Source organism: Aquarana catesbeiana, linkage group LG07 (assembly GCF_042186555.1).
Source record: "Aquarana catesbeiana isolate 2022-GZ linkage group LG07, ASM4218655v1, whole genome shotgun sequence".
NCBI classification, from domain to species: Eukaryota; Metazoa; Chordata; class Amphibia; order Anura; family Ranidae; genus Aquarana; species Aquarana catesbeiana.
Genome location: NC_133330.1, coordinates 8,888,377 through 8,900,315, shown reverse-complemented (window position 1 = coordinate 8,900,315; position 11,939 = coordinate 8,888,377). Strand labels below are relative to the sequence as shown.

The following is an 11,939-nucleotide window of genomic DNA, read 5'->3' as shown; positions in this document are numbered from 1 at the left end:
AAGAGGGGTTGTGAGCCTTGTGTGTTTACAGGTTTATGTATGTGAGGGGCTGATATATATACACACACACACACACGTGTGTGGAGGGGGACTGGCATATATACAGGTGGGGCTGACATACATACAGATGTGTGGGGGGGACTGGCATATATACAGGTGGGGGGGGTGGGACTGGTATATATATACACAAGTGTGTGTGGGGGTCTGACATATATACAGGTGTGTGTGGGGGAAGGGGAATATGTGCAGAGAGGGAAAGTTTTCTGTGTGTTTAGCAGAGGGGGGAGCATTGTACACAAAGAGGAGCTTGGGGGGGATTTGTAAACAGAGGGGAGCTGGGGGGGGGGGGGGGGGGGGGATTTGGATTCATGATGAGGAGAGCTGGGGGGGGGATTGTGCCTTATGTGATACACAGTTCTAAGCCTTAACTCATTACAATTTTTTGGCGCCGCTGTAATTCTCTCTAAGAAAGGTGTAGCCACACCTCCCAACATTTTGAGATGGGAATGAGGGACACCTACTAACAAACATGTAGGCATAGGACACGCCCCCTGACACACCCCCTTTAAAGGAGAATCAACAACAACAAAAAAAAAAAAAAAAAAAAAAAAAAAAAAGAAGGAGGTTAATTAAATTCACAAGGACTTTTATCACTACTAGTCCTTTATATTGGCTTTTAAAATGTACAAATGCAGCAATTTAGAAATTGGATGAAAGGTTTAGCATTGGGAAACACTATATGAAAGATACAAAGTGCATTTTATATACAACTATATAGATCAGACCAAAATGAGGGACAAATGAGGAGGAAAGAGGGGCAGAGGGGCATTGCTCCAAATCAGGGACAGTCCCTCGAAATCCGGGACAGTTGGACAGAGAGGGGTGAGTTCCTGCACCTTTTCAATGAAAAAAAAAAAAAAAAAAGCCCCGTTTTTACTAATACCCCTAATCTATTGCTCTCTAATCTTTTACCCTTACACTGAGATTAAAGCTGCTCCAGTAACCACTACCCCCAGCACTGCCCATACTGGGGTACTACTACATTCACTGCCCATACCCAACCACGGCTTGTACTGGGCAGATCCATGGCAGCTTCCCTTTCTGTCATTTACAGACAGTTAAACCTTGTGAAATTGCAATTTTCAGCCTGCAATTGTTCTTGTTGAAAGTTTATGGTTAAAGCTTGGGATAACTATCTGGATACAGCTTTGTCTGGAGCCACAAAAATATAACATAAAAGGATTTCTATTGTTTTACTAGAAATCCAAGAAATCAGACTATGCAGGCAGAAAATGTAGCATTAGCACCCTCTGCTGGTGACTAACTTTTTAAAGTAATGCAACAAACCTCCAGCAGGGGGCGCTATGCAGCAGGCAGTGATTTGCCATCAACTACACCAATTGATCCAAAGTCAGTTTAGTGATAAATAAAAAAAATGATTGATCAGACACAATAGAGCTCAATGGATTTTATTTGAAATGTGGATGCAATTCATTTCTAGTACTGAGCAAAGCACAATGTATGTCTACATGAGCAGCAAAGGATGCAGATTGGGGGGAGGGGGTTACAAAACATGATTAAAGAACCTCCCCCTTCCTCCACTATGGTCATTTCACAGAACCTGGATATGGACATGTGGGACAGGCAGCTCCTCTATTGTGGGATTCTTCATTTTAGTGTGATGGACTTTGGCTGGAGGGTTCTCATATTCAAGTAGGAGATCTCCTCTATGGGAAAGCGGACTGGAAATGAGAAATGGTTGCCAGCAGGTAATTGTACGATGATCTTGTCTTCCTCAAATTGGAAGCAAACCTGTAAGAAAAGAGATGGCACAGTGTCAGCTTGCTGGACAATAAAAAGTCAATGAGTGTTTGCCATAGAAACAGACTACCACCAAACCGGTCATTTCATCAAATCTTTCCACAAGATAATATTTGCACGTAGCTCATCTTATGTATTCTTTATGTGTGGCAGAAAACTGTTAATGGAAAGGAAAAAAGGGAGGTGCTTCTGTGCTGCAATCATGGGCGTAGCATAAGGGGTTGTAGGGGGGTCACAATCGCAACCCCGCCCCTAGCTCCAGGGGGCCCCTGCATCCTGGCTGTCATATCATATCCTCCACAAAATCCATCTCCGATCTGCCCTAGGGCCCCAGAGCCACGCTCCAGTACTGGGCTTCTACTTTGCCTTCCACAGTCCACACCCCCTCCCCATTGGCTGGGGAGAAGCTGTGAGCCATTTCCTGAATAGAGAGGAGCACGAGGTGAGAACAGCCCATGATGGGGAAGTGTCTGTGCTGGCAACATAGAACCGAGCTCAGCGAGGCAAGAGGAGGATGGTGCCATCCTGTAGCCACGATGGGACCGATGTTACTGGTGAGGTATGGCACTGCTCAGTGTCTCCTAGTCACCAGCTGGGATTCTCTGTACCCCCCGGGGATGTCTTCTTACCCCACTTCCCTGACAACTGGGGAAAAGACACACACCTCTGGGAGGTGACCTTCCCCCAACACCTGCCAACACTGACAGAGAAACCTTCAGAAATTGCTAAAACAGATCCCTCAACACCTCCTCGGGGGGGCCCCTGAAGGGATGCAGGCTCCAGATTCTGTGTCACATGGCTTTGCCCTCCCATATCTAAGTTGCCCCCCCCAAATCCCCCTGACCACCCCCTCCACCCTGCATGCTATGCCCAGCTGCTTTGCTCCTTTCCCATTACAGCACTCTATACTGTTCCTCCTCCACAGGGCTGAAATCACATTCCTTTACAACACAGCCCTGTGTAGTGTGGGGGAGCTGTATATAGTGCTGGGATGGGAAAGGAGCTCTGCCAAGTGACCTGCCAGGGATCCCTGTCCTCTGATGTAAAGAGAAACTCTGGGAACTCAAAATTCTTAAGCCACTTTGAGTATCTTGGCGTGCGGTGGATGTATCTGCACGCACGTTGGAAGTAGTGGGGGGGCCCAGGTCAACTTTTGCATCAGGGCCCACAAGCTTCAAGCTACGACTCTGGCTGCAATGTATTAGTGACAGGGTCTCTGAGAACTGATCATCCGTCACCTAGAACAAAGACTGGAACCCTCTGGAGATCAATAGCAGATGACCAGTTTTGAGTCCTGGTATGCCAGCCAGTCTCACCCAGGGTTCCTTCAGAGGTTTCTAGGGGTTCCTTGAGCTGTGGCTGATTAACCTCCCATTTGATGGTGTCCGTTTACTTCAGGGCCCAACATTTGTCAGGGCCAGCTTCATGACACCAATGCTTTTTTGCTGCCTGTAAGAGTGGCATGTTGACTACGACTGTAAGTGGGACATTAACACCGGTCCCCAATGCAAGGGCCATTCCCCCACCCCCCCAACCTAAAAAAAAATGTAAAGGTTCCTCGGGGGGGGGCGGGGTCTGAAAGGCTGCTGTATGCCATGCCAACTATTTAGTGTCTACATTAATGCCAATAGGTGAGAACCATGCAGAAGTCCTGTGACTCGTCTGTGCACTGATGCTCTGACATTTGACAGTGAATCCTAGGGGGCTGGGCTTAACATTTGATGTGTGTATAACAATGGGAATGTTATGTCTTTTGGTTGTCATTTTCAATATGGTTTTTCATCTGCAAATCACCATGAACTAACCATGTCTGCAAAGTATGTAATTCTTGCATCTTTCAGTACTGATCAATAATCTCCCCCTTCTGGGGGCCCCAACAAACATCTGTCCTGATAAGGGGTCCATCTACCAATGTCCCACCCTTGGCTACCAGTTCATATGTGTCCTTGGCAAGGGTCCCATCTATCATGACTGACCTGGGGTTAATGAGAACACGATTATTCTGGGTCAGTTACTTTTTATCCTACCCCAAATAGAATTAAGCCTTGTCCCTTTTATAGTTTAATCAATTATTTCCCCAGAGATGAATTTAGATGAACAGAGCATTCACCCGTCCCCAGCACACACACACATTGGTCCCTTCATAACAGTTGTAGCATGAGACTGATGAGCTTCAGTTCCCAGCCCCCCCCCCCCCCCCCACTATCCCCCAGATTGAGCCTTTACAGGGGACTATAGTGACATTCCATGTCAGGGATTTCCTGATCCCCGTTCCTTCCTCTTCCTATAATAATCATCTCACAAACATAACATTTTCAATAACACATACATACAATAGAAATGTTACACAAAAAAAATTTGCAAGCTAATTTTATCATAGCACACAATGGCAGCATGATGGTATCCATTGGATCTTCCTATGGATCATTCATGAAACGGGCTGAAGGGACAACCATCATAACAGCCTACATGCCCTTGACCTAAGACATCGCTGCCTACTGCATCATTTAGGAATATAATAGGGGTCCAATATGAACAGTGATGCCACTTTGCCCCATCAACATCAGTCATGCCCCTCCCAGCATAGACATACCTTGGTGTCTGACCCGTCCTGGAATGGGAAGATCGATTCCCTCTGCTCCTTTCCTAAGACGCCGTCCTTCACCGAGTTCACGGATATGACGCGCTTTGCTGATCCGTAGTCAAATCGAGGGTCAAAGTGTATCACTAAATTCTTTTCATCTGTTCCCAAGTTTATGGAAAACCTAGAAAGACAGAAACAGAAATCATTCTGCTCAGCTGACCTTGTTGGATATCGTACTTGAATCAGTCAATAGTGGTAAAATACGATCTAATATTTTTGGAGATTTAAAAACTATAATGGTTAGTACATTTATAAACAAGGAGGAGGAGCCAGGTGCCGCTGCTTCCGGATACGGCCGAACCCGGAAGCCTTTGTTTTTACTGTGGAACGCAATATTTTTTTATGCAAGTTGCTACTATACATTTTTTTTTAAATAAAACTTTAAATATACTACACTATGGAGCCATCTTTTCTCTTTCCATCACCCATCTGAGGACATCCGAGGACATCTATTGAGTGTGGGAGAGTGTTTTACTGTGGCCAGTGTACCTGCGTTCCCGGAGGCTGTGACAACTACCGGAAGCTCGTCCCCGCTATACAGTTCCACCACTTGTTGGTATATGCTCAATTCGGCCCATTGGGGGCCGCAACTACAGGTGAGAGGCTGGGGGAAACGATTGCCGCACTCCGGAACAAGACTGGATCGACATACTCATTATTAGACACTGGCTGTTACAGTGATTTGCCCACTGCACTTGCACTTTTGCATCACCCATAGAAGATTTTTACCGTGCTGATATCAGGAGTCGCATTTTTGAACTGCACTGTGTGTCTGTTTGGACATGTATCTTATAGTTTATGTGATATAAGTCTACACATTTTTCACACATCCTTATGTATATTTAATTGCACTTTTATATCACTGTAATTAGAATTTGTGCTGTTATCAGGAGTCGCACCGTATGGGGTTTTGTTTTTTTGAATTGCCCATTTATATTTGGATACATTTTACGGTAATTTAGTATTATTAGTTCACATATTATTGTTCTTATTTGTATGCACATTGCACTTTCATTAGTGAATTCACTTTACTGCTCGTTTGCACGGTATCAACGCCATTGTTGCATACTTGATCATTGCACATAATATTCATTATTCTTTTTGCATTCTATTACATCTATGTACTATTGACTTTGGATCACCAGCTATTGCATTTTAGGTGGGGTAGCGCCACATATATATATTTAATATTTTCTCGAGTTATGTGAGTATACTTTTTTATGTTGGCGGCTCCCTGTGTTTATTTACGAGTGTAAGACATCCCAGTCTTAGTCCGTAGGGTTCAATATTGAGTTGGCCCACCCTTTGAAGCTATAACAACTTCAACTCTTCTGGTAAGGCTGTCCACAAGGTTTAGGAGTGTGTCTATGGGAATGTTTGAGCATTCTTCCAGAAAAGCATTTGTGAGGTTGGGCACTGATGTTGGATGAGAAGGCCTGGCTCGCAGTCTCCGCTCCAATTTGTAGTTGCAGCCACTGTGGAACAATTCTTCCTAAAAGTTCATAAGAAACAGTGAAGTCATTCAAATCTGGTCTCAGCTCTCCCATCCTACTAGTGAGAGGGAGAAGCTGATCTGAGCTGCTGAGTCACTGATGAGGGAGCAGAGTGACCCGAGCAACTGTGAAAGGGAGCAGAGTGACCCGAGCAACTTCTGAGAAAGGGAGCTTGGAGAGATGGGCTGCTGCTTGGAAAAAGAGCAAAGTGAGCCAAGACTTCCAAAGTCTCTGCTGTAGGAAGGAGAAGGTGTAACTGGGCTAAGGAGACACTACTAGGAGGGGGGACCTGAAGGAAGTTAAGCTGGGAAGGTGATCTGAGCTGCTCAGTCACTGCTGGGAGATGAAGGAGCTGAACTGAGGAGTCACCACCACTTTGTGCTATTTAACTCCCTGTTGCCATTTCAGGGGTGTTTGGACCTCCAAGTATGAGTTAGTGAATTTTGAGCATGAATTTCTCCACAGTGCCTGCAGCTATACAAGTTAATGGGGTCCAGGGTTAAAGGAAGACAGAATGTATGTCAGTTGTCACATTTCAGATGATGGCTGATAAGTCATCAAACAAGTTTTATCCAGGATGACATTTTGTCACAATGTAGAAGCACAAATGTTTGAGCTAAACTTGCTCTGAGCAAAACTATCTGATGTCAGGTATTATTTAAGGGACCACACACCCCAAATTCCCAGTGAGGGGTCAGTAGGATGTATTGTACACAGAGCACACTTCTACTTTTGTAAGTTGTACTTTTGGTAAATTGTATTATACAGAGAGCAGACATTATATAAGAAGTAGCCAAGGTTAGCATCTTCACCTACCTTTTGCAGTCCTTCGGAATGAAGCCCTCCACCTCCACACAGTGACCGGGTTTGAGGCTGAAGTTATAGAAGACAGCCACCTGTATGGGAGAAAAGAGAATTATTACACCTTGTATAATAGAGAGGGGGGGGGGGGGGAGGGGAGATGACTATTACACCCTGTATATAGACAGAAGAGATGTCTCCCAGTTACTGTTACTCAGGATAAATTTGGGATTTTTGTGGGTCGCAGCACTTTGTCGGATCCTTTGTGTGGGGGAGGGGAGGGAGCTTAGACATCCCCAACAGATCACAAATGTCTTCTAATGACAGATCAATGACTTGACAATATATACGTTTTCTCTTATAATGTTCACGTCATGTATGCCGGCTGCCCAGACCTTTTATATAAGCTATAGTCCTACAGAAAGCCAGACGGTGCCAATTACTGACGGGCACAAGACCTGCTCTAACTCCCAGCTTCCATCCTGTATGGAGAGAGGTAATGATCTGCCACAATGGAGTAACCCAGAAGGACTGGACATGTCACATCTCAGAATAGGACCATTAGATTTATAAAACTGCACAGCAAATAGTTAATATAATTGCACATACACAGGGAGACATGGAAATAAAAATGAGACACTAAGAGCAACCATGGAGGAGGGGAGTGTCTGAGCCATCCCAGTATATACCGTATACTAAGAATACCCAGGAAGGCAGACCCAGCTCTGTTCCAGGATATCAAAATACATTCATCACACCCTAAATATAAATAACTGGAAGGACAAGAACCAAAACCTTGACCTACACCCAACAACCCTCTACCCTCACCAGCACCACTACCCACATCTATCTGCCCCATACCAACCACATCATACACACCACTTCCCACATCACTATACCAACCACTGCCCACACAACCCATTTGCAGCTTCCATCGGTGCTCATACTCACTTTATCTGCCATTCTGCTTCCTTATCAGACAAACTTGTGATCAGCTGCACTTCTACCTCTTCATATATAGGAGGTCTGCTGAGGGCGGAGCCAGTCAGGAGGGAGGGGTCACCCAGCACCAAAGGATCACCCCACCCAGAGAGATCACCCTGCCCAGAAGTATAACCCCGCCCAGTGCTCCCTGGACTGAGAATTGTTCCAGAAGCGCTCATTACAGAGAATGAATGAAATGTGGATCCGGTGTGACTGAGCATGGGGCGTCCATCGTCACTCTGCTGGGATGTCACCACTCACCACAAACAGCAAGGGGGCAAAAGATGACTATCCTCAAAGTCATTTCTACAACACAAAGGGGGAGATTTACTAAAACTGGAGAGTGCAAAATCTGGTGCAGCTGTGCATGGGAGCCAATCAGCTTCTTCAATTAAGCTTTGCCAAAAAAATCCTGGAAGCTGATTGGTTTCTATGCAGAGCTGCACCAGATTCTCTACTCTCCAGTATTATTGAAGCGGAAGAAAAACGAATGACTATGAAATCTTTTGGAACTCTTCAAACTGATTTGTTTTGTAAAATTCTGCTTACTGCATTTCTGGTGCGGCAAAAAAAAAAACACACTAAAAACGCACTTCCTCTGTGAAATGAATGCAAAACACACCAAAAACTTGGAAAAACTCATAAAAATGCACCTGCGGTTGTGTTTTTGGTGCAGCTTTTGAGTCGCATGTCTTTTTTTTTCACAGGTGCAAAATGCATCAGAAATGCGGCCAAAACAATATAAAAATGCAGCAAACACACGTGTGTTTTTCCTGAGTTTTTGAAAGGAAGCAATGTGCAAGTAGCTTTACTCTCCCCCAAAGTAACAATTGACATTATCTGATACACATGACATCACATGAGATTCATGACATCATATGAGACACAAGAGAAACATAAAATCGAGGATAATTGACAGTATAAGCTCCTCTGTACAGAGACTGATGTGACTGTGGGGGGAGGGGACGTTGGAGTGTAAGCTCCTCTGGTACAGAGACTGATGTGACTGTGGGGGGAGGGGACATTAGAGTGTAAGCTCCTCTGGTACAGAGACTGATGTGACTGTGGGGGAGGGGACATTAGAGTGTAAGCTCCTCTGGTACAGAGACTGATGTGACTGTGGGGGAAGGGGACATTAGAGTGTAAGCTCCTCTGTACAGAGACTGATGTGACTGTGGGGGGAGGGGACATTAGAGTGTAAGCTCCTCTGTACAGAGACTGATGTGACTGTGGGGGGAGGGGACATTAGAGTGTAAGCTCCTCTGTACAGAGACTGATGTGACTGTGGGGGGAGGGGACATTAGAGTGTAAGCTCCTCTGTACAGAGACTGATGTGACTGTGGGGGGAGGGGACATTAGAGTGTAAGCTCCTCTGTACAGAGACTGATGTGACTGTGGGGGGAGGGGACATTAGAGTGTAAGCTCCATTGGTACAGAGACTGATGTGACTGGCTCAATTTTCTCTGGATGTCTTGGAACATGTACATCTGGCTGTAGACAGTATGTTCTATTTATGTACCTGTGTTGGGTAGAATGAAATATCTGTGCATATGGCTGTGAGCAGCTTGGGACACCTATGTACCTGGGTATGAACAGTGTGCAATGTCTGTGCACCTGGCCATCAGCCTCATGGGACATCTGTTCACCTGGGTATGAGTAATGTGTAATGTCTGTGTATCTGGCTATGGGTGGCTTGTGATGTTTGCTCACCTGGCTGTGGAGGTTGTATGACATCTGTGCACCTGGCTTTGGGTGGCTTGTAGATCTCGAGGTAAATAACGGGTGGGAAGAGAGTAAAGCTGGCAATAGACGGGCAGATTTTTCCTGAGAAAGGGAAGGACCTCACCTGTCTTTATCCTCAGTCGGGTCGGGGCGACTCGGAGGGAAATCTCCAGGGATCGGAGGAGGATCGTGTTTTCTCCTCATCAGTAGGGATGAGCTTCGTGTTCGAGTCGAACCCATGTTCGACTCGAACATCGGCTGTTCGGTCGTTCGCCGAATTGCGAACGATATGGGCCGTTCGCGCCAAATTCGTGTGGCGCGTCACGGCCCATAATTCACTGCGGCATCGCAGTGCATTGCTTGCTGATGATTGGCCAAGCATGCACTATGACCCTCATGCTTGACCAATCACAGCGCCGCCTGAACAGAGAGCCGTAATTGGCCAAAGCCAAGGAGGCTTTGGCCAATTATGGCTCAGGGGATTTAGTACACGCCCCACACTATATAAGGCCGCCTGCACGGCAGCCCTGTGTAGTGTGTGTTCCGGCGTTGAAAGAGATAGACAGAGAGACAGTGTCATTTGATTTGAGTTAGATAGATTAGGCAGAACAGTCAGTCAGTTAGCTGCACTTACAGTGTATTGTGTATATATATGCATCCCAGGTGTTGCATATATATATATATATATACACTGTATTCAGTTTAGCTAGATCCGTTCCTGTTATCTTCTAGACTATTTACATTTAGTGCAGTGCGTCCTGCTCACAGTGTTCAGCTAGATCCGTTCCTGTTATCTTCTAGACTATTTACATTTAGTGCAGTGCGTCCTGCTCACAGTGTTCAGCTAGATCCGTTCCTGTTATCTTCTAGATTATTTACATTTAGTGCAGTGCGTCCTGCTCACAGTGTTCAGCTAGATCCGTTCCTGTTAAATTCTAGACTATTTACATTTAGTGCAGTGCGTCCTGCTCACAGTGTTCAGCTAGATCCGTTCCTGTTATCTTCTAGACTATTTACATTTAGTGCAGTGCGTCCTGCTCACAGTGTTCAGCTAGATCCGTTCCTGTTATCTTCTAGACTATTTACATTTAGTGCAGTGCGTCCTGCTCACAGTGTTCAGCTAGATCCGTTCCTGTTAAATTCTAGACTATTTACATTTAGTGCAGTGCGTCCTGCTCACAGTGTTCAGCTAGATCCGTTCCTGTTATCTTCCTACTGACAGGCAGGCTTGTCTACTTACAGTATATAAAGCTACCTGAAGAAAATTACTGGTGTTCTATCCCAGCTTAGTGCAGCTACAGGCCATTAGTATGTCTGGAAGGCCAAGAAGGAGAGGCAGACAGTCACAAGCCAATAAGAGAGGGCAAGCAGGCTCTGTGTCTAGTGCTGGTCGTGGAGACGGTGCATCCTCATCAGCACGTGGCCATGGGACACGCTTGGCCTTTTTTTCGGCAGCTGGCCGTGTTGAGCCGCAACATGCGGAAGACTTGGTCGAGTGGATGACCAAACCGTCCTCATCCTCCTCATCCTCTCTCACCCATGCCCAGGGTGCTTTGTCTGGCAAAGCAGCGGCCTCTTCCCTCAGCTCAATGTCATCAGTGACTCCTTCCCTAGCTCCACCATGTCCTCCTGAGGATTCCCTCGAACTGTTTGACCACAGTGTTGGGTACATGCTCCAGGAGGATGCTCAGCGTTTGGAAGGCTCTGATGATGATACTGAGCTCGATGAAGGCAGTAACATGAGCACGGACAGAGGGGGTGCCCAAGAAGGACAGCAATCTGGCAGTCATGCTCCCCCTGCTGCAGCATACTGCCAGGTTTGCTCCAGTGATGAGGAGGGAGGGGATGATGAGGTCACTGACTCAACGTGGGTGCCTGATAGGAGAGAGGAGGAGGAGGAGGAGGAGGAGGCGGCACATCACCAACGAGGCAGGATGCCCTCCAGGGGCCAGACTAAGGGCAGCACATTGACTGCATCACACCCCAAAGCTCCACATGTGCAGGGCGCTGCAGTCTCTGCGTGTTATTCAAAAAGTTCTTTGGTGTGGGCCTTTTTTGAGACGAGTGCATCAGATCGCACCGCTGCTATTTGCAACATATGTCTCAAGCGTATCTCACGTGGCCAAAACATCTCCCGCTTGGGTACCACATGCTTGACCAGACATATGTTGACCTGCCATGCAGTTCGTTGGCAAGCGTATCTAAAAGACCCACACCAAAGAACAAAGAGGATCTCTCCTTGCTCCTCATCAGCTGAGATTTCCAACCCCACTAGACCTCCAGTCCTCTCTGAGACCTGCAGTGAGAGGAATGAAGGTGTAGAATTAGGTGTGTCACAGCCAAGTACTTGTGGGCAATCTGCTTTTGGTACACCGACGTCAGATTGTACCAGGCAAATTTCCCTGCCCCAGCTGCTGCACCGCCGAAAGAAGTTTGCTCCCAGCCATCCACATGCCCAGCGGTTGAATGCTAGC

At 46.3% G+C, this 11,939-nt stretch overlaps 1 protein-coding gene across 1 annotated transcript; it reads right to left on the bottom strand.

Moving 5' to 3' along the window:
• Nucleotides 1-1,477: 1,477 nt before the first annotated feature.
• LOC141102484 (galectin-1-like) lies at nt 1,478-7,722 on the bottom strand. Its single transcript, XM_073591421.1, has 4 exons — nt 7,711-7,722; nt 6,775-6,854; nt 4,415-4,586; nt 1,478-1,812 (listed from the first exon to the last, which is right to left on the bottom strand). Exons 1-4 carry the CDS (start codon nt 7,720-7,722, stop codon nt 1,669-1,671), a joined length of 408 nt encoding a protein of 135 aa, XP_073447522.1. The 3' UTR covers nt 1,478-1,668.
• Nucleotides 7,723-11,939: the final 4,217 nt, after the last annotated feature.

Coding starts and splice junctions, on each gene's coding strand:
- LOC141102484 (XM_073591421.1), bottom strand. Junction 4,587..6,774: donor ATTCCGAAGGACTGCAAAAG/GTAGGTGAAGAT, acceptor CTGTCTTTCTAG/GTTTTCCATAAACTTGGGAA. Junction 1,813..4,414: donor AGGACGGGTCAGACACCAAG/GTATGTCTATGC, acceptor CTTTTCTTACAG/GTTTGCTTCCAATTTGAGGA.